This window comes from Bos indicus, chromosome 25, assembly GCF_029378745.1.
Source record: "Bos indicus isolate NIAB-ARS_2022 breed Sahiwal x Tharparkar chromosome 25, NIAB-ARS_B.indTharparkar_mat_pri_1.0, whole genome shotgun sequence".
NCBI classification, from domain to species: Eukaryota; Metazoa; Chordata; class Mammalia; order Artiodactyla; family Bovidae; genus Bos; species Bos indicus.
This window is the reverse complement of record NC_091784.1, coordinates 42077896-42100489: the sequence shown is the minus strand read 5'-3', so window position 1 is coordinate 42100489 and position 22594 is coordinate 42077896. Positions and strand designations below refer to the sequence as shown.

The following is a 22594-nucleotide window of genomic DNA, read 5'->3' as shown; positions in this document are numbered from 1 at the left end:
CAGGCCCCACCAGCCCCTCCCAAACAACCCTCTAGGCCAGCTTCAGGCAAGCGCAGGCTGGGTGTTCTCGTTTTCTGTGGGGTGTTTTCCAGGCTTAAGATCAGTTCTCGTGTCCGGCAGCAGCCTGCTTCCTCCACTGGAGTCCCTCCCACACGCGCCTTGGATGAAGCCTCGTGAGAGGACCGTCTGAAAGCCGGCCCTGCCCGACTCAGCTCAGCCCAGCGCCCTGGCCCAGGCCCCTCTCTCCCCAATGGCCTCCGTGCGGTGGGCGCACTGGCCTGCGCTGCACTCAGGACACACAGAGGCCCCAACACCCACAGTCACGGCCGCCGTGAGGCGGGGGTCAGCACACAGCAGCTAGGGTGCCCGTGAGGACCCCTGCAGCCTCAGTGTCAGCGTGAGCCACACACCGAGTCATGGAGACTTCCCAGGCACTGCCAGGGGCTCCAGGCCAGCCAAGCAGCCACCTGGAGCTGGTGACGGGACCCAGGCGTCACTCGGATGCATCCCACCCTCCCTCCTGCCGATCGCAGCCTCTACTGACAGGTCCGCACACAGGAACACCGCTGCGCGCTCATGAAGCCGACCTGAGTTCTCCGTCGGGCTGGAGAGGGAAGACACCCCGCAGGAGGGTGGCATGCGCTCCACGCAGCTCCCCACAGGCGCCAGCGAGGAAGGGGTGGTGTCTCCCAAGTCTCTCTGGCATCTTCCGCTCCCGAGTCAGGGTGAAGACAGAACAGGAAGGAAGCCTGCCAGGCACATCTGTGCCCTCTCTCCCCAAGCCCCAGGGGGCACTGGGCTCTGTGCCAAGGCAGTGCGGCCCTGCTGCTCCCTCCTCAGAACCACCCCCTCACCAGCTGAGCGCGCCACCGTCTGACGGCCAAGCCCGCCCTCCAGCCAAGCCCCATCGCTGCCTGAGTGACAGCCTGCTCTCAGACCCCAAGGCCAAGGCCGGGAGCTGGCCACCCTGCACCCCAAACACTCGGCATCCCCAAGAGCACGATATGGAAACACCTTCCAAAGGCCCACCACAGCGCTGAGGTCTGAAGCGCATGGTCGTCAGTGGGGCAAACGCTCACGGAGAGTCTGGAGTGCTGGACACAAACCGTGGGCCACAGCCCCCAGCCCCAGGCCAGGAATGGTACCCGAGACACACACCCTGCCACCTGCGCTCAGCGGCCACCTCCTGCCAAACCCTAGAGCAGGAGCCCAGGCACAGTCCCAGGGCGAGAGCCCAGCTCCCCTGAGGACACTGCGCCAGTCTGCAGACGCCAGCCCTCGGTGGCCCCACAAGCTGGGGTGAGGAGCCAGGTCTCCCTCGCAGCCCCCCAAGCCGAGGGGCTGCCCAGTGTCCTGCCTGGGTCTGCTTCACTGCTGACCATCTCAGGGGCCAAGAGGGGAAGGAAGGCACAGCCGCTCCTTCTCAGATGCCCGCTCACAGCACCGTGAAGAGCAAGCCTCCACGTGCCCGCTCCAGGCGTGGCCATCACAGCACAGCCAGCAGCACCCAGGGGGCTGCCCACTGCCCCCCGTGCCGGCGCACCCCCCAGCTCCCTGGGACGGAGGGATGAGGACAGATGGGCAGCCCAAGGGCCAGCCCGGGCCAGGAAGGGGCCGACACAGGGTGTCCCTGACAGGCCCAGGGACACCAAGCACCTTAGGGCAGAGGTCCCCCACTAAAGGGGACAGAGAGCTCTGGAGGCCTCTGGAGACACAGCCTCCACAGCAGCAACCCCCACGAGACACAGGGCAGAAGGAGCCAGGACCAGAGCCCTGCCCAGGGCCAAGGGTCCCAGGGAGGGCCGCCCACTCAGGACAACCACCACCCACCACCCCGGGCACACCCAAGACAGGCCAGGGAAGGACCTTGTGGTCCCGCCACCAGGAGACTCAGGGCAGCGACTCCACCTCCAGAGGGTGCTCCCCGCCTCCAGCCCCGACTCCCCAGCAGCACCCGCGCTGGGTCCACCGCCACCCACACCGGGGACACTTCCTGTCGCTTCGCCTCCCTTCTCATCCTCAGGACACGCCTATCTGCCAAGGGACACGTGCCCTCAGACAGCTCACCCAAGGCGGCACCAGAGCCTGCGTGCTGCTGAGGCTGGCCCCCCTCAGGGGGGCCCAGGCGGCATGTCAGAGCTCCGGGTGCGCAGCCTCAGCTCAACCGAGAGCAGAGCTCCTGACGGCAGGGGGCTCGGGAGCCTGCAGGACAGCAGAGGAGGAAGCAGCGCTGGAGGAAAGCCAGAGCGCAGGTCCATCAACAGCCACCCAGCAGCCCTGGGCTCAGAGCCCTTGTTTAAACGATCATTTCACTTCCCTTCTACGGTCGTGAACCGGTTCTCTGCATGCAACTCAGGGGCAAGGGCCCTGCCTCAAAGCCTGCCTGCTCCAGAGGCCCAAGAGCCGCCAACTGGATCCCACACCATTGACACAGGTCAGGTCACTCCTCAAGCCCATCCCTGGCCTCCAGCCGGTCTTGGAGAATCCAAGCCAGGTCCCGAGGCGGCCAGCCACCCATGGGAAGGGGGCACAGGGCTCCAGGAGGAGAAGGCTGGGGCACTGACTGATCCTGGACTCAGGGAACTGAGGCGGACCTGCATGGGAGGAGAGATCTAGCTTCTGACACAAACTGCAGCGGCTGTGGGAAAGGTCGACGGGGCACGCGGCTGCCTGCAGCTGACCCGCAGGAGGCCCTGGACGACTGCACAGGCCTCTCCTCACAGCCTCAGAGGTGACAGCCAAGGGTCTCGGGGGACAGCCCAGGTGCACACGCCGACTGAAACTCCTCTCCTGTCCCAGATGCTCCCCGGCCCCGCCCCGCCCCGCCCCGAGACACTGGCCTTGCGAAGGCCTCGGTGGCTTTCTAAGGGGGCAGGCCCTCAGGGATGCCCCACAGGGAGTGTGCAGCCCCCGGGCCCTCCTCATGTTCTGTCCTCTCAGGACACCCCCACTCTGCCCAGGGACCCTGGCACCCACCAGGAAGAGGCCTGGGTCCTCCCACAACCCCTGGAGGCCCAAGGGCGTGACTGGCTCTCAGCAAGCCTGTGCCAGGTCCGAGCCCCTGGGACAGCACAGCTGCCTCCGCATCCCCCCAGAGCAAGCCCCTGGGAATCCAGCACAGCCTGACCTGGTCTAAACCCTTTCACTGCCTGGCTTTAGACGGTCGCCTCCCGTGAATTTAAACAGAAGCACAAAAGTAGAAGAGCCGAATCCACACAGCTGGGAGAAAAGCCCCAGAGTGCTTCAGGAGCCAAGTGAGAGGCAGAGAAGCACAGGCCCGCTGCTTGCCCAAGCACAGGCTGCTGCTCGGCCGGGGGGAGCACACACGGGGATGCCCCCCCAGGAAGATGCTTCTGGAGCACGCTCCTCCACCATGTTCCCTGCAGCGCTGCAAAGCCCAGAGCTGGGGAGACAGGGCCGTGCCCAGCTGGGTCTCCATCAGAGCTTCCTGGCCAGCCCAGACCCCACGGGCACAAAGCAGTTTCTTTTCCCGCTGGGGCTGAGCGAACCTGTCAGGGTCTGTCCACACCTGCTGCACAAGTCCAGAGGCAGAGGCTGGGCCTCGACGCTGCCAACTCACATGAGAAGGCCTCAGCAGGGAGCGGGAGGCCCCCAAGGGCTGCAGCTGAGACAACGAGCGCGGTCAGGACGCCCCCTGCTACACTTGTCGTCTGGTGCCCACCGGGCACACTGCACACAGCGCCAGGACTCTGCCACAGCAGCCAAGCGCCAAAGGGCACCCCACCCACGTCACAGCGAGCCACAGAACTGCCAAACAAGGCTGTCGCGATGCCATCACTCATCACCAAACGTTCATGAAACGCGCCTCGGGCCTGGGCACGGAGGCTGTAAAGGCAGAGGCTCCTGGGTCACAAGTCTGAAGCCTGAGGACGACCAGAACAGAAGACACAACTTCCAAGGCTGAGAGAGGCTGAGAACTCGGCACCCACGGTGAGTAAACCCCCGGGAACAGCTGCTGTCGGCCTCCGCAGGCAGGTGAAGCCCCCGGCCTCTGCCTGCACTCCTGGGGGAGGAAGCCCACAGCTGGGGCTGCAGGGGCCTGGGAGCTAACACCTCACAGACGCACAGGCCTGAGAGTGAATCAAACGTGGTTCAACGCCCCCCTGCAGACCTAGGATTCCTGAGAACAGCTGGGAACGCGTGAGAGAATGAATGAACCAAGAATAAATAGGAACTCGACAGAGACTAAGGAGGCATCAGCTTGCCGGACCAGAAGGGGCCCAGCTCACAAGCACCCAAAAGGCCTAAGCTTCCTCCTTCCATCTTGTCTCCAACTTCTAAAGAAAGCCACACCAAGACCAATTAAAACAACCGAGACGGCCGACAGCCTAGCCACCTCCCCAGGCGCCCACAGCACTTCCTGTATTGATCAGCCCAGCACCCAGGTAATTAGAAATTGGGAACACAGTCACCAGGGTAATAACAGTGTCCAAGCTGCTCAGTAGGATCCGTTCTTAGGAGGAGATTATGCACGCCCCGTGCCGTCCTCCTAATTGGCCTCACACATCAGGGGAACGGTACCCAGGCCTTGTCACCTGGCCAGCCTACAAATGCTTCTGGGAAACGTCCAGATCAGCACTTGTCAGCTCCCAGCTTCGCTCCAGATGATGGGTCAGCAGTTCCAGGGCCGCAGCTGCCAGGCTTCAGAGCCAACGAGCCCGCCCACCCTTCTGTGTCGCTGGTGCCAGCAGCCCCCGCGCCGCGCACTCCGTCACACCTGTGCTCACACTGGCAGGTACCGCGCCCTCCAGCCTGCCTGAAACCGGGCCAGACTCAGGCACAAAAGGGTGGAGACAAGCCGTCGCACAGCGGCTCCCTGGCCACAAGCAAGCTGTTTCCTGTATGAAATGAGAGGTTTGGCGGCAGAGGGGCTCAACAGGCATTCCGTGCCTGTTCGGTGAGCATCCCCCGCAAGAGGAGCTGCTGAGATGCTTCTGAAAGCCCGGCCGCTGCACTCCTCCTCCCCCTCCGCTGTGACTGCACTCTCCATCCCTGTTAGAGCCTTTGAACACACACTGCCTCGAGTGACCGACGATGCGCTCACGCTGGGACAGAAAGGTCAGGTACACGCTTGGAGGGCAATTCGGTCAAACATAAGTATCTTTTAGGGTAAAAAACTACTGCTAAGAATTCATCCAACCAAAAAACACTGCTTATTGCTGGGAAAATCACCCCACTGGAGACGCCCTGATGGCCATCAGCAGGGGAACCGAGTCGATCAGAGCCACCCACACCACGGATACCGCGGGACCCTGACAACGCAAGAGGCCAGGCTGCGTCAGGGCATGAGCACTGTCAGAAGTTAACTGAACAAAGCAAGCCTGCAGGGCGACGGCACAGAGTGGGCACCTCTTGGAGGGGGGCAGGAAATACATCAAGAGCTTATGTGACAAAGAAAACTTTTCTTTCCTATTTTTTAAATTCTGCACCCACTAAACTCATCATGGTAATCACTTCATGAGATGGATAAGCCCAACCATTATGCCACACGCCTTAAACCTGTACAGTGCTGTCTGTTGATATCAAAATAAAACTGGAAGAAAAAAAAGCTCACACGTACACACAGCATTTCTAGAAAATCGCATAGGAATTTACCAGCTTTTGCCCAGAAAGACGGACGAGGGTGAGAGCCCTATCACCGAGCAGCCCTGCCCTGGGGGCAGCTCTTAATCCTGCTCCGAGAACGGCAGCCCTGGGCACAACTAGGGCACCACGTGCTGGCGCCCGACAGTCACACAGGGCAGGCCTGGAGGGCCGCCCAGAGGAGGCGGGGCGGGGGGTGCGGAGGGTGAAGACCACATCCACCCGCCTCCTCCGGGGTTTAGACGAAGAAGCTGAAGTTGAGCGGTTCTATGAAGACCTCCAAGACCTTTAGAACTAACACCCAAAAAAGATGTCCTTTTCATTATAGGCAACTGAATGCAAAAGTAGGAAGTCAAAACACACCGGGAGTAACAGGCAAATTTGGCCTTGGAGTACAGAATGAAGCAGGGCAAAGGCTAATAGACTCTTGCCAAGAGAACGCACTGATCATAGCAAACACCGTCTTCCAACAACACAAGAAAAGACTCTACACATGGACATCACCAGATGGGCAACACCGAAATCAGATTGATTATGTTCTTTGCAGCCAAAGATGGAGAACCTCTACACAGTCAGCAAAAACAAGACCGGGAGCTGACTGTGGCTCAGATCATGAACTCCTTATTGCCAATTCACTTAAATTGGAGAAAGTAGGGAAAACCACTGGACCATTCAGGTATGACCTAAATCAAATTCCTTACGATTATACAGTGGAAGTGAGAAATAGATTTAAGGGACTAGATCTGATAGATAGAGTTCCTGATGAACTATGGACGGAGGTTCATGACATTGTACAGGAGACAGGGATCAAGACCATCCCCATGGAAAAGAAATGCAAAAAAGCAAAATGGCTATCTGGAGAGGCCTTACAAATAGCTGTGAAAAGAAGAGAAGCAAAAAGCAAAGGAGAAAAGGAAAGATATAAGCATCTGAATGCAGAGTTCCAAAGAATAGCAAGAAGAGATAAGAAAGCCTTCCTCAGTGACCAATGCAAAGAAATAGAGGAAAACAACAGAATGGGAAAGACTAGAGATCTCTTCAAGAAAATTAGAGATACCAAGGGAACATTTCATGCAAAGATGGGCTCCATAAAGGACAGAAATGGTATGGACCTAACTGAAGCAGAAGATATTAAGAAGAGGTGGCAAGAATACACAGAAGAACTGTACGAAAAAGATCTTCGTGACCAAGATAATCACGATGGTGTGATCACTGACCTAGAGCCAGACATCCTGGAATGTGAAGTCAAATGGGCCTTAGAAAGTACCACTACAAAAAAAGCTAGTGGAGGTGATGGAATTCCAGTTGAGCTATTTCAAATTCTGAAAGATAATGCTGTGAAAGTGCTGCACTCAATATGCCAGCAAATTTGGAAAACTCAGCAGTGGCCACAGGACTGGAAAAGGTCAGTTTTCATTCCAATCCCAAAGAAAGGCAATGCCAAAGAATGCTCAAACTACCGCACAATTGCACTCATCTCACACGCTAGTAAAGTAATGCTCAAAATTCTCCAAAACAGGCTTCAGAATATGTGAACCGTGAATTTCCAGATGTTCAAGCTGGTTTTAGAAAAGGCAGAGGAACCAGAGATCAAATTGCCAACATCCGCTGGATCATGGAAAAAGCAAGAGAGTTCCAGAAAAACATCTATTTCTGCTTTATTGACTGTGCCAAAGCCTTTGACTGTGTGGATCACAATAAACTGTGGAAAACTGTGAAAGAAATGGGAATACCAGACCACCCGACCTGCCTCTTGAGAAACCTATATGCAGATCAGGAAGCAACAGTTAGAACTGGACATGGAACAACAGACTGGTTCCAAATAGGAAAAGGAGTACGTCAAGGCTGTATATTGTCACTCTGCTTATTTAACTTATATGCAGAGTACGTCATGAGAAACGCTGGGCTGGAAGAAGCACAAGCTGGAATCAAGATTGCCGGGAGAAATATCAATAACCTTAGATATGCAGATGACACCATCCTTATGGCAGAAAGTGAAAAGGAACTCAAAAGCCTCTTGATGAAAGTGAAAGAGGAGAGTGAAAAAGTTGGCTTAAAGTTCAACATTCAGAAAACTAAGATCATGGCATCTGATGCCAACACTTAATGGCAAACAGATGGGGAAAGAGTGGAGACAGTGTCAGACTTTATTTTTTTGGGCTCCAAAATCACTGCAGATGGTGACTGCAGCCATCAAATTAAAAGGCGCTTACTCCTTGGAAGGAAAGGTGTGACCAACCTAGATAGCATATTGAAAAGCAGAGACATTACTTTGCCAACAAAGGTCCATCTAGTCAAGGCTATGGTTTTTCCTGTGGTCATGTATGGATGTGAGAGTTGGACTGTGAAGAAGGCTGAGCGCCGAAGAATTGATGCTTTTGAACTGTGGTGTTGGAGAAGACTCTTGAGAGTCCCTTGGACTGCAAGGAGATCCAACCAGTGCATTCTGAAGGAGATCAGCTCTGGGATTTCTTTGGAAGGAATGATGCTAAAGCTGAAGCTCCAGTACTTTGGCCACCTCATGCGAAGAGTTGACTCATTGGAAAAGACTCTGATGCTGAGAGGGATTGGGGCAGGAGGAGAGGGGGACGACAGAGGATGAGATGGCTGGATGGCATCACCGACTCAATGGACTTGAGTCTGAGTGAACTCCAGGAGTTGGTGATGGACAGGGAGGCCTGGCGTGCTGTGATTCGTGGGGTCACCAAGAGTCGGACACGACTGAGCGACTGAACTGAACTGAACCTGACCCTCTGCAGCCCTCCACTGGCTTGCACAGCAACACTCCTGCAGCACTTGCTCCAAGTCCCCAAGACCCAGATACACTGAAAGAGCCTGGGCCAGCCCCAGCTGCCCACGGGCCTTAGACAAACTCAAGAAGAGAGCTTGTTCCCAGAGTGGAGGCTTTACACAGCACCGCATCCACTGCTGACTCCAGGCCAGGCCGGTGCCCACTGCACCACACCGTGCCCAGGCGGGGAGCGGGCTTTCGCTGGGACCTGAGCTTTGCTGTGTGCTGACGACATCGAGTAGCTTTCACGTCTTCATTCACCATACATCTTCTCAAAGTTATCTGTCCAAAGCCTTTCACCCACTTTTTTAACCTGCTTATCTTATCAATTTGAAAGCATTTTACTCTGCATTTTGGATAAAAGTCCTCAGTCAGACACACACATTGCAAACATTTTCTCACACTCTACGTTTTGCCTTATTTTTTTCTTAACAGTGTTTTTTGAAAGCAACAGTTTTTTATTTTGATTAAGTCTAACTTATCAATTTTTTTCCATGTATGTCTTGCTCTTTGTGTCCTAAGAACTCTTTACCAAACCCACGCTTCCAGGACTGTGTTTTTACCCGTAGGTCCGTGCCCCGCTGAACTATTCAGTGGCCAGTACGAGGTGCCCATGTCCGTGCAGACTCCCTGTTGGCCAGCACCATCTGCTCAAAGACTCTCTCCCACTGGATTATCTTGTCACCTTTGACCAAAATCAATTGACTCTGAGCATTTAGACTATTCCTGAGCATTCTATTCTGCCCATTGATCTCCTCCACACCATGACCACCCTTCCTGATTAACGCTGCTCACAGGGAGCTTGCAGTCAGCCTCTGGCAGCCCTCTGACACACTCTTCTCCCAAAGCCTGAAAGCCGTTCCAGGCCCTTTCCATTTCTATAGAAATTTTAGAGTCAGTTTGTCAGTTTCTCCCAGAAGAGCCTCCTGGGGCTGAGTGGGAATGCGCTGACCCTGTGAGTCATCTCCACAGCGCTGAGTGAGACGGTGTCTGTGTGCACTGGCTTACCTGCTGCCAGTTTACGCTCTCTCAGCCACATCTCAGCTCCCAGTGCATGGACCCCATAAACACAGCTTGTTAAATGTGCCCGAGTACATCACAGACACTTCACAGCGCGTCCCTGTTCAGCACCTTCAAATCACCAGCCAGACCGCACTCCTGAGGAAAGATGCTCAGCGCCTCACAGACCTTCACCACCTTCACTCCCTCTGTCCAACCCACAGGGCCCTGGGACAAGGACACCCGGACACCAGAGGCGCCGCCTGCTCACCCCGGCACGCCCAAGCACACAGGCCCCACCTCCCCCACGCACGGCATCCCCTCACACCAAGTCCTGAGGCCAACCTGGCCCCGACTCACATGACCCGTGTGCTGGAGACAAGAGTCACACGCGGCCAAGAGTGGACAAGCTTGTCTGGCGGATACGGACACTCGGCTAGACAGGCTTCCCAAAAGGTTTGCACTGGCTGGCCCACCAGCCCATACTACTCCTCCCAGCCGTTATCTCTGGGTCCTCGGGATTTAACAAATCTCCAAACAGGAAAAGGGTGGCCAATGTCATGCTGGGTGGACCCTTCGCAGTTCCTAACCTCTGCGAGGCCACAGAGCCCCCTGAGAACCTGAGAGAAGCCACAGCCCATCCAGAGCAGAGTCCACGTGGAGGACACTCGGTCTGAAGCACCAGAAGCTCGGACTCCAGGGCTGAGAGCGCCTTGCAGAGATGAGCTGAAGCAGCGTGGGCCGGCAGGAGCTGCAGGCAGCAGGCCCCAAGGCCGCAGGGAGCCAGGCCCGCCGAGGGGCCCTGCCTAGTGGCGGCAGCTCTCAGAAGCCCAAGGAGACCGGACAGCAGCCGGAGCCTGGGGTGGCGACAGGCCCCAGAGGAGCAACACTGTGGCCACGCTTTGACCTGAAGACCCAAAACGCCTCCCAGGCCCTCAAACTGCTGCTACCAGCACAAAGGCCGGACCCCAGCGGCTGCCGCGCACCAGAGCTGGCTGACCGTGCTGGGGAGACGTGGGTCCCTGAGCCAGCCTGACCCCAGCGGCTGCCGACCACCAGAGCTGGCTGACCGTGCTGGGGGACGTGGGTCCCTGAGCCAGCCTGACCCCAGCGGCTGCCGCGCACCAGAGCTGGCTGACCGTGCTGGGGGACGTGGGTCCCTGAGCCAGCCCGCAGAATCTCACGTTCACACACACCCACGCGCGAATCTGTGCTTTTGTGGAGAGATAACAAGTTTTGTCAGATTCTCAAGAGCATGACCCTGTGGTGAGAAGCCCACATTCCAGAAAACTCTTCAATTTATACATGTGGAAACTAAGGCGTAAGAGACCCCACGACAAGTGGGCTCAGACAGATGGGCAGACACAGTTTAACAGGGTCAGGTGCTCACACACCCCAGCGGCTGGTATCACAGGCACAAGAGAGCAGCCACGAGCTTCCTCCTGACGAGAGCCTCCCTGGGAGCGGGCGGGACGCTCGTGAGCCCAGACAGCAGGAGAAATCGCAGGCAAGAGGCCCCACTGGGCCAGCCCATGTGAGCCTAGCTCTGCAGGTGGAGGTCAGGCGGGAACAGCAGCCTGGCCTGTCCTCTGAGACTCAGCAAGGCAGAGAGAAGACAACGGGGCATTTTCAAGTGACAAGCGCCTGGAGCCCACAGCGCGGGGGAACTGGCAGGTCTCGGGGCAGCAGTCAAAGGGTGTAACTACAGGACAGCCCCTCGCAGTCTTGGCGCAGTTTCCAAGAGCAACAGGAGAGGCACAGAGAAGCAGCCGTCTCAGCTCACACAAGCAGACAGACAGAAGGCTCCTTCACCCCCGCAGGGCCCGGGAGCCGAGGACTGAGCCTAAACTGCCAGCCTCCCAGCCCTGCACCCAGGCGGAGGCAGTCTGTGTGGGCCGAGAAGGGGCCCAGAGGCTGAAGGCCAGCGGCAGAGCAACCCCAGAAGGGGCGAGGACCCCAGGAGGCCAGGCAGCAGGGGGGTGGAAGATGCCCGCCGCTCACCTGTGGGGTCAGCTCAACAGACTCACTAAGGCTGCTGCAGAGGCCTGATGGCAAACTACCTGCCGTTACTGCTTCCCTGTTCCACCCCTAAAGACTCAGTGTGTTTCAACTGTTAGAGCCACCTAAAAGAAATTACTTCCCCTCAACAAAACAGCTACTTCCTCAGTATAAACAAAAACAGCCCTTTAAGGAAGCTCAGCACTACTGGGGCAGTACCTGCTGGCCCTTGAGAGCGTCCTTGGCAGGGAGAGTTGCCCAGCTCCATCCCTTTGAGCCTCCGCAGCCGCAGGCAGGGCCACTGCCAGAGGAACCTGGGGCGCAGGCTCGCTCACCAAGGGTGCCACCCGTGAAGAGAAGGCGGCGACTGTGGCCCTGGCACCCTCTGCCTACCTGATGCTCAAGCCGGTGGTCTGGTCCAGCCTCTCCCAGCTCTGCAGCTTTGTCAAGAGCCTCTGAAAAGACAGAGAGGGAGACCCCTCAGAGCTCTGTGCCAGCGTCTCCACCCAGGGACGCACGGGCCTGCTGTCCTCTCACAGCATGTCACCCCCTCCCACCACATACACTCGACCCAGAGAGGACAGCGTCACAGGAAACGGACAGTCACTGTGACATCACGGCCCCGGTCCTCCACAACCGCCTGCCCTCATCTCCAAAACGCAACATGCTCCCAGGCTGCTTCCCAACTGCTGAAGCCACACTGAGTGTTTAGCACCTCACCCAGCAGGACTGTGGGCTGGGGGCTGAGAGCCTCACAGACGGCCCTGCAGTAACAGCCTGTGCCCACCTTACTCACACCGGCCGTAACTGGGGAGGCTCCCAGCAGGCCAGGACTGTGGGTTGGGGGCCGAGAGCGCCTCACAGACGGCCATGCAGTAACAGCCTGTGCCCACCTCACTCACACTGACCGTAACTGGGGAGGCTCCCAGCAGGCCAGGACTGTGGGCTGGGGGCCGAGAGAGCCTCACAGACGGCCCTGCAGTAACAGCCTGTGCCCACCTCACTCACACCGGCCGTAACTGGGGAGGCTCCCAGCAGGCTAGGACTGTGGGCTGGGGGCCGAGAGAGCCTCACAGACGGTCCTGCAGTAACAGCCTGTGCCCCAGGAAGCAGGCCCCGGGCACTGCAGACCCCGGCCCCCACCGCCTCCTCCGTCTTCCCGGAGCTCCTCAGGATGCTCAGCCCCAATCCCACTCCCAAAACACACACACAGAGCAGGCTGGGCCATCAGTTCAGTTGCTCAGTTGTGTCTGACTCTTTGCAACCCCACAGACTGCAGCACACCAGGCTTCCCATCACCAACTCCTAGAGCGTGCTCAAACTCATGTCCATCACGTCAGTGACGCCATCCAACCATCTCATCCTCTGTCGTCCCCTTCTCCTCCTGCCTTCAATCTTTCCCAGCATCAGGGTCTTTTCTAATGAGTCAGTTCTTCGCATCAGGTGGCCAAAGTATTGGAGTTTCAGCTTCAGCATCAGTCCTTCCAATGAATATTCAAGGTTGATTTCCTTTAGGATGGACTGGTTGGATCTCCTTGTAGTCCAAGGGACTTTCAAGAGTCTTCTCCAATAGCATAGTTCAAAAGCAGCAATTCTTCATGGCTGGGGCCATGGCTGCTGGGATGAACAGGAGGACACGCCCCAACTCGGCCTGAACGCGGGGTCTCATGCCCAGTATTCTCACAGCTGCAGCACGCTCACCCACATGTCAGAGTCTCGCCCCCTTTCCAGGCCACCTGCCTCTTCCGAGCTCCCCCCGGGCCGAGCACAGTGCTGCTCCGTGCACTCACGCGGCCGCTGGAGCATGTCCTGAGCCCTCTCATGTCCTGGGTACGAGCCTGGCTAATAATCCTATGACTACAGCTGACACTCAGTCAACACTTACCACTGTTCAAGCACTTTGCGTGAACTTATTCAATCCTCACAACCCTACAGGGAGACACTTACTCCTCATTACACAGGTGGACAGAGGAGTAAAGTAATCTACCAGGGTCACCAGCCAGCGAGCACACGCAGAAGGGTCTGAAACCAGGCAGTGTGATTCCCCCCAAAGAAGCTCAACCAACTCTCAAACAACCTATGTGCAAAGTAAAACTGCTTGTCTCCAGAACCGCTGCTTCAGGCTGAGTGTCCACATGATCAAGCGTCTGAGAGAAGGTGTGCTCTGGCCCCAGGATGCCCCAGCTGGTGGGAACTGCTGGAGGTAGGCTGACCAGACTGAAGTCATGAGAACTGGTGCCATATCTTATACCAGGCAAACCAGAAAGGGAAGTGACTGAGTGTGACCACGGGTACTCAGTGTGGAAGGACAGAAGACCCTGCGCCTGGAGGCCTCGCACTGGTCTGCCCAGGAGAACTTGGGTGCTTTGGCACCAACGTGCATGGCCATCTCCACAAGGTCCCACAGAATGCCCACAGTGAGTCCCAGCAGCAGAGCCGGGGAGAGGAATCTCAGCACAGGAGTCTGCTTCTTCTGTGGGGAACAATGTCTGTCCCAGGCACCAGAGAGTCCTCTGCTCTCTCCCACTCAGCAACTGGTTAAGTGCTCCAAGGGCTGCTGACACCAACAACCATGCACCCGGTAGCTGAGGACACACGTCTGCTGTCCTGAGCCCCGCAGGTGAGCAGCCCAGCGAGGACATCCCTGGGCTGGATTTAGAGGCCAGGGGACTACGCTCCACAGGACACTCTACCGCTGGAAAGCCCCAAGTTCCCTGACTCACGGCCCCTCCATCTTCAATGCCACCAAGAGCAGCACAGCAAGTCCTCGTCACTCCACACAGCTCTGGCCTCCTCCACGCACTCCTGCACCCACCAGGACCTGTGCGCACCAGCAGGAACCCCAGGGGCACCTCCTACCACAGGCTAGTGCTCAGCACCCTTAGGGGTCCCCTTTTTCCATAGTTCTGGGGTCAGGACAGGGCTGACTGCAGGGGCCACCATTCGACCCACCGTATTAGCCCAACAGCCGTCATTCTAGTGGATCAGCTGGGACGTGGGGTCCCCTTGGCAAGTGAAGGACCCCACAGAGACCAGCTGGCTCACCTCCTTCTCCAGCTCGAGGTCCACCAGCGTCTCCTGCATCTTCTCCTGCCGCCCCAGCCTGCGCTGCAGCCCCTCCAGCTCCTCCCGCAGCAGCCCGTTGGTGTCCTGCGTCTCCCTGGCAGAGCCAGAAGCACAGTCGTTCAGACAGCCACACACCCCAGGGACAAGTGCAGAGGCCCTGACCCAGAAGGCTGCATGCACATATGTGCGCACACGTGTGTGCGTGTACTTGTGTGCACAAACAGGCACACATCCCCAGCCCCTCACCGCAGGCAGGCGTTCTCCACACACATGTCCCCAGCTCCTCACCGCAGGCAGATGTTCACACACACACACACACACACACACACACACAAACACACCCCCGGCCCCTCACCGCAGGCAGGCGTTCTACACACACACACACACACACACACACACACACACACACACACACACAGAGGCACACACCCCTGGCCCCTCACCGCAGGCAGGCGTTCTCTTCCCGCAGCTGCCGCAGCTCCCTCTCCATCGTTGGCAGCCGCACCAGCTCAGACCTCATGTTCTTCACAATCGCAGCGTCCTGCTCCTGCAGGGACAGCTTTTGCTCCAAATCCTGATGGAGGTGGGAGACAGAGAGGAGAGAGACAGTCACAGACGCCAAGCGCTCCCAGGCCTCAACAGCCTCCAGGGCTACAGCCCCCGCGAGTCACGTGCAGTGCTGCCCACGGGGCAGGAGCCTGGCACACACTTGGCATAAGGATGCGCAGCAAAGCCTCCATGGAGACACCCACCCTTCCACACTGCTCTGCTCGCTGTCCCCGTGGTGGAGAGACCCACCCTTCCGCACGCTCTGCTCGCTGTCCCCGTGGTGGAGAGACCCACCGTTCCGCACGCTCTGCTCGCTGTCCCGTGGTGGAGAGACCCACCGTTCCGCACGCTCTTTTCGCTGTCCCGGGGTGGAAATGATCACCCTTCCGCACGCTCTGCTCGCTGTCCCGGGGTGGAGATGACCACCCTTCCGCACGCTCTGCTCGCTGTCCCGGGGTGGAGATGACCACCCTTCCGCACGCTCTGCTTGCTGTCCCCGTGGTGGAGACACCCACTGTTCCGCACGCTCTGCTCACTGTCCTGGGGTGGAGATGACCACCCTTCCGCACGCTCTGCTCGCTGTCCCCGGGGTGGAGATGACCACCCTTCCGCACGCTCTGCTCGCTGTCTCGTGGTGGAGAGACCCACCCTTCCGCACGCTCTGCTCGCTGTCCCCGGGGTGGAGATGACCACCCTTCCGCATGCTCTGCTCGCTGTCTCGTGGTGGAGAGACCCACCCTTCCGCACGCTCTGCTCGCTGTCCCGGGGTGGAGATGACCACCCTTCCGCACGCTCTGCTCGCTGTCCCGGGGTGGAGATGACCACCCTTCCGCACGCTCTGCTCGCTGTCCCCGGGGTGGAGATGACCACCCTTCCGCATGCTCTGCTCGCTGTCTCGTGGTGGAGAGACCCACCCTTCCGCACGCTCTGCTCGCTGTCCCGGGGTGGAGATGACCACCCTTCCGCACGCTCTGCTCGCTGTCCCCGGGGTGGAGATGACCACCCTTCCGCACGCTCTGCTCGCTGTCCCGTGGTGGAGACACCCACCCTTCCGCACGCTCTGCTCGCTGTCCTGGGGTGGAGACACCCACCCTTCCGCACGCTCTGCTCGCTGTCCTGGGGTGGAGATGACCACCCTTCCGCACGCTCTGCTCGCTGTCCCGGGGTGGAGATGACCACCCTTCCGCACGCTCTGCTCGCTGTCCCGTGGTGGAGACACCCACCGTTCCGCACGCTCTGCTCACTGTCCCTGGGGTGGAGATGACCACCCTTCCGCACACTCTACTCGCTGTCCCCGGGTGCAGCGTAACGACTGAGTCGTTGCACAACAAGGCCTTCCTTCCCTACATGGAGTCCCCAGGCTGCATGGGGAGCTGGCGAAACTCCAAAACAGGTCACAGAGCAGGTTAAGAACATGGGCCCAGGACTAAACCGGGCGGTTGCTCAGCCAACACTAAGGGGTCAGCTCTGCTCAGTCCGCCTGAGCAGGCCGTGCCACCTGGGCAGGCTGCTCCCGGCCCAGTCCTGCTCGGTCCTCAGAGCAGCCCCAGTACTTGAGGTGCCGCACGCTTACTTTCTACTCTATGTGCTTGATTCTGACCTTCACACAGAGTGCGAGCTTCCTGGGAGCAGCACTCACCTCTTACTTTCTGCCGCACCCCAGCACCTGGCACGGGGCCTGGGGCACAAGGAGATGACCAGCAGTGTGAACAGCTGCGGTAGACACAGGCGGCTAACTTCCCCGGACGCCAGTGAGCATGCCCCATGGGTCACAGGGGGCTGAACCAGCACTGTGAAGCCCACCAGACACGGGCCGCTCACCTTGATCCTCTGCTCCTGGTCTGCTCGCACTTCTTGGCTGGCCTGGAGCTCCTGAACCTTCTGGTTAGCTTCCTGCCATTTCCTATTGAGAGAAGGAACACGTGCAAAAACAGGCAGGTGGTGAAGCCAACAACTGTCCTCACTCTCAAAGCTCTCCAGCAGAGACACGCGCACACTCACACACAAATACGCACACATTCACACACTCCCTACTGCAAGGAGGCCCCAGGGTCTGGGCCTCTGTGGCCTGAATCTCAGGGCAGGTGGTTAAGTCTCGACCACCTGCAAGCTCCCTTCCCAAGGTTCTCCTTTCTCTCCACAGTTCTCACAACAGAAGCTGCTGCCGGCCCAGGCACAGCTGAAGCCCAGGGCCCGCTCAGGACTGCACGTCCACGGCCCACCAAGCGGCCAGACCGCCCAGACAGCGCCAGGTAAGGCAGAGGCTGCCAGCTACAGGAGAGCGCGTCTCCACCGCACCTCCAGGCTCGCCTGGCACAGGGGGGAAAGACACCTGGTCTGGAAGTTGGCAGCCCTGCCCGCCCTCCACTCACTGGTGCTGCAGGTCCAGCTGCTCCTTCAGCTCCTGCTTCTCAGACTCCAGGCGTTTGACCTGCATCTCCTGGTTCATCACGCTCCACTGCAGGTCCGAGAGCCTCCCCTTCAACGTGGTGATGGTCTGAAAGCGAGACGCAAGCCACTCACCCTTGTCTCCGGCACAGGCACGGAGGGGAGCCCCTCACACGGAAACTCAGGGGCCAATGCTCTCCCAAGAGCCGGCCCCCATCCAGGCGGCTCCTCCTTCAGAGCCCATGACCTCCCCTCGAGCCGAGCCGCGATGACAGACGGCCTCAGGCATGAGGACACTGCAGGCCAGGATGGGTGCGACCGCACCGGGCGGCCCCACAGCCCCTCCGTGGTCCCACCGGCCGCATGCACGCAGCCCCGGTCCTCGGCAGCGACGCACGGCTCCCCCTCCACACCTGCTCTCCCTCTCAGCCTGGATTCCTTCTCCAACTGCCCCATCCCAGCTCTGCACAAGATGCTACCTGTGAACCAGCCAGGCACCCGCCAAGAACGCAGGAGCGGGGGCGGAGGCTGTCCTCAGGACAAACGGGAGTGGCCCAAGCACCGCAGAGCCTGATGCACGCCCAGGCCAGACGCGGTCACTGAGGAAGGCAGGGGTGGGTGGGCCCACAGCCCAGCCCCGGGACGGCGAGCCCACCGGGCGGACACGGGCGCGGACCGCAGCCTCCCCAGACAACCTGCTGGTGATGGGGCTCCGCTGTGGCTGTCCCGGGGCAGGAGGCCGCGCCTCCAACAGGACAGCCAGCCACTCTAAGGTAACAAGGGGAGCCTCACCCCGTCAGCCTGAGGGCCAGACAGCAACCCACAGGCTGAGGGCGAGAGGGTGGACCAGCGAACCCAGCACACAAGCAACGTCTGCGGGGGCCCCGAGCAGGCACGGTGGCCGCAGCAGGCCTCGCCCGCCCAGCCAGGGCAGTGTGAGTGCACACACGCAGCCGCCGACAGGCCCCGGAGAGGCTGACGGCAGGGCTGGGGGCTGGGGCCTGCCCTCTTAACATCCTGCACGGTTCCCTTTTTTACAACAATCAGTCTGGGCCTCAAAGAAGAATGAGCGTACTAAAACTATGTAACGATAAACATATCCCTTGACAACTTTTCCTGAATTAAATAGACAGGCGCTGTGCTGAGTACTGCAATCAGACACCCACCCCACGGAGGACAAAGCTGTGGGGAAGCCCAGCCATTAGAGAGATGACCTCAGAGCATAAGCATCTAATCCAGGGCACCATGACAAGAAAACACAGTTGGCCGGCGGGGTGGGCGTGGATTTACAGCCCTGAATTCAGACCGGGGGTTGCGGGGGGTGGGGGGGGCTTCTCCAAGGGAGTGAAAAGTAAGAGCAGCAGCAGCAGGGCTCCGTCCCAGCTCGCCACCACCTCTGCCCTGCCAGGGCCCACCGCCGTCTGCTCTGCAACCTCGGCCCTTCATGAAGCCGTGTGCAGGACACCCCCGCCCCCACCTCCGGAACAGCCTGCAAGGGGCGCAGGCAGGGGCAGGCAGGCGCACTCTGGGGCAGGGGGAGGGCTTGTCCGAGGCCGTCACGGCTCCCCTCCGCCAGCATCCCCATCAGAGGACAGATGCAGGGACAACCGTAACAGGCTCTCCAGCGCTGCCAAGGCAGAAACAAGCTGGGGCCCACTCCTGAGATCTATCAAGGAGAGAAAACTACACGGAGACAAAACACCAGTGACCCCCAGGCCCCCCCGGCAGCGTCTCCTCCGTTTCCTCATGGCACCTGTGACCTGGAGCAGCTCACGGAAGGGACAGAAAAGGTCAGCAGTCGCACCTGCACCAGCAGCAACGTTCAGGCCCTGTTTCTAAAATGCATCCAGCCTTCAGCTGGTGGAGACAGGACTACAGTTCATCCATGTCTGGCTCCACAGAGATTCTCAGATGCTAATAATCAAAGACATGGAAATCCAAAGGCACCTACTTACATCTTCTGGGGAGGGGGGGAACCACAAGTATTTCCATCCGTAACAGGGAAGGCTACAGTGAAAGCAGAGTCCTCGACGTTTCCTAGCAGAGCACGGCAACTGGTAGCAAAAGCCACAGAGTCCTAGAACTGGTGATCATGTAACACTACCCCACAAACCCCTAGGGGCTTGTCCAAATACAATCATTCGATAGAAACAAGAAGGGGCTATGCGCCCCGTGTGTGTCCACACCAAGATGTGTGTGCATAAAATGAACCCTTGAAGGTGACTGAAAATGGATTAATCAACCACTAAAAATCATAATCACAAAGACTAAAAAAGCATTCAACTTATTAACTGAGAACCACAAAATGGAAAATTAGTATTTTTGCTATGATCACACCTCTGCAAAAAATGCAGGCAGAGCAGAATCAACCAGGGACACTAGCCTGCAGCTACAGGCCGAGGGTGGGACTGCGTCCACCCTTCCCGAGAAGCAGCGCCTCTGCCGCGGCTCCTCACCTCCCCGGCCTCGGCCAGGCCGTCCTCCTTCTCCCGCAGCTTCCTGCCGGCCGCGTCCAGGCTCTGCTGGCACAGCCTGTGCCGCTCCAGCTGCTCCTTCATCTTCTCCTGCGCCTCCGCCTCCCGCTCCTGAAGCTGCCGAATGCGCGTCAGGAGCTCCTGGTTGCGGTCCACCTCGCGCTGCCAAGAAGGATGGGCCTGGTGAGGGGAGTCTGCGCAGGCAGGCCCCCAGCTCCACCCTCAGGACAGGTCTGAGACCCAGAGCAGAGCCGCCAAGAGGCCGGTCGTCAAGTCCACAGCCGCCCCAGGGCTGGAGCCAGGACCCCCTCTGAGGTGAGCGCACGGCCCCGCAGCACACAGGCACGTCTCCCAGTGGCCCCCCGGCAGGGCATGTGGCACACACCATCCGTCACTGACCACTGCTCATGGGAGGGGATGGAGCACAGAAATCTCCCTCAGACTCCATCCTGGGAAGAAGCCTCTGAGCTTGGAACCCAGCAGCTTCCTGATTACACACAGGCTGCCATCACAATCAGCCAGCTGCCCCCAGAGAGCGGGTGGCCAGGCAGCGACAGGTGGCATGGACAGGAGCCCACAGATAGGAACACTTGACCCTGGGCCTCAGCTCCTACAAAGCTTCAGAGCCACCCTGCACTGGCTCCCGCCAGGCCATGTGGCTTGCCCTGAAAGGCAGACACAGAACTCAGACTCCTCACTCTAATGATCCCCAGAGGTCCAAAGGTTCCCGTGTCGCCACTGAGGTTACCCTTAGCCCAAGCAGGGGGCCACAAAGTGGGAGCCAGAGTCCCAGGGGCAAAGGGACCAAGTCCTGGTTACATGGAGCCCGACGCTCTGCTGACCTCTGCCCTCAGGAAGCTAAGCTGCAGAAGCTCCCACCCAGACGACAACGGGGAGACCCTGAAGCCAGGGGACCTGCCACAACGCAGGAGCCAGGGGCGGTGGCTGTTCAGGACCCGATCAGCACGTCACAGGGCAGGACGGGCACCACTACTCAGGCTGCACCCCCGACAGTCCAGGCAGGTCCCCAGACCTTGGAAATGCCGCCAAGATTCAGGCAGAGCATTGGACCAGAAAGCCTCTGGCCCCGTGCTTCCCTGAGGGTGGGTGCTGGCCCCGTGCTTGCACTTACTGAAAACCCTGGCGAAGTGCTGTTATCACAGCGAAGAAAGTGTGGAATTTATGCACTGAGTAAAACCCAGCATCTCCTCTGGGTAACGGGGGTGTGGGTGGGGCAGGCCAAGGCCACCACAGGGCAGCCCCGAGACCTGGTGGCCAGGTCTGGGCTGGGATTCAGGCTCCTATGCAAGCTGGTGACTCTCCTGCCAGCCTCAGGCCACCTGGCACTCCTGCCAGACCTGTATCCCAATTCTAGTAGAGAGGGCAGCCAGGCGTCCAGCGGAGAGCGCCCACCAGCACCTCCTCAGGCACACAGGCTCGGCAGCCAGCCCCTCGTGTTGCCTTCTCTGGGGACCCAGGACACACCCGAGAGCCAACCCGCAGCCTCGGGGGGCCAGGAAGGCAGCGTGCCTGGGCTCCGGCTGGGGGGCTCTTACTTCCCACGACCGGCCAGGCCTGGGCACACCCGCCTGAACCCACCTCGTAGTTCCTGGCGCTGGTGCTGGCCGCCCGCTCCAGCTCCACACGAGCCCTCTTGTGACTCAGCTCCATCTGCATCTTCTCCCGCTCCACCTGGATGAGGTGAGACTTAGACCGGATCTGCTCTGCTCGCTCCTCCAACTGACAGGAAAGGAAAGACAGATCCTCAGCAGCTGTCTCACTCGAGTGAGGCGAGGGGCTCACTCGCCACTTCCTCACTGAGCCCCCGCTCCCCACAAGGCCCTCACTCAGCCCTGAGGACGGGGGAGCACCAGCCCCCAGGTGGGAGCCGGGAGCAGCAAGGAAGGGGGTAAGGGACAGGAGAGGGAGGCGCATTCTCAGGTAGCGTGTGCCGTCTTCTGTGCTGTTTAACAGACTACCGCCCACGCAGCAGCCCGGGCCCATAAACGCCACCAGCTCCGTGGAGCAGACGGCTGGGCACATACGGCCGGCCTCCCGCCCAGGGAACACGATCCACAGGCTGCAGCCTGCTCAGTCGGCAGCTGTGCTCTCCCTGACTCGGGAGCCCCCTCCTGCTTCCTGTTGGCTGGCAGACCCAGAGGCTGTCCACACGCCCTGCCACGAGGGCCTTTCCACCCCAAAGCCAACAAGCGAGAATCTCACACACAGGGAACCCTTTTCCTGCCTGCCTCTCTGACTTCTGTCTGATCTCTGGACCCAGATTTAAAACATTCAGCTGACTGGGTCAGGCCCACCCAGGTACTCTCCCACCTTAAGGTCAGCTGCTTGGAGCTATTCAGTCTAACTGCAGAACACCATGGCCTCAACTCCTACTTAGCGTTTGATTCAGTGGGAGAGGCTGCCAGGGCCCGGCAGTTTGGGGCCCATCAGAAGTCCTCCTCTCACAGAATAAGGGGGGATGGAAGCTCTGAAGGGCCTCAGGAGACACAGCCAACAGCACCATAGGAGCACCGGTTGCCGGGGCCTTGTCTTCAGGTGGGCTGGAGCCCACCCATTCTAAGACTGGCAACACAGCATCTCCGGGGCACCTAACAGAAACACAGAATCTCAGGCCGCACTGCCAATACCAAATCAGAATCTTCCTTTTAAAGTATCTTCAGGTTCATATGCACGTTACAGTTCAAGAAGCATGTGCCTCACTCTA

At 59.0% G+C, this 22594-nt stretch overlaps 1 protein-coding gene across 2 annotated transcripts in view; it reads right to left on the bottom strand.

The window, feature by feature from the left end:
* MAD1L1 (mitotic arrest deficient 1 like 1) overlaps nucleotides 1-22594 on the bottom strand; it is a 247067-nt gene that overhangs the window by 218213 nt on the left and 6260 nt on the right. For both annotated transcript variants that reach the window (XM_070780322.1, XM_019987512.2), the window contains exons 3-9: nucleotides 21469-21609; nucleotides 19852-20031; nucleotides 17380-17504; nucleotides 16829-16910; nucleotides 14902-15032; nucleotides 14438-14552; nucleotides 11786-11847 (exon numbers count right to left, since the gene is read on the bottom strand). In XM_070780322.1, coding sequence (XP_070636423.1) covers nucleotides 11786-11847; nucleotides 14438-14552; nucleotides 14902-15032; nucleotides 16829-16910; nucleotides 17380-17504; nucleotides 19852-20031; nucleotides 21469-21609 — 836 coding nt within the window. The remainder of the gene's footprint in view (nucleotides 1-11785; nucleotides 11848-14437; nucleotides 14553-14901; nucleotides 15033-16828; nucleotides 16911-17379; nucleotides 17505-19851; nucleotides 20032-21468; nucleotides 21610-22594) is intronic.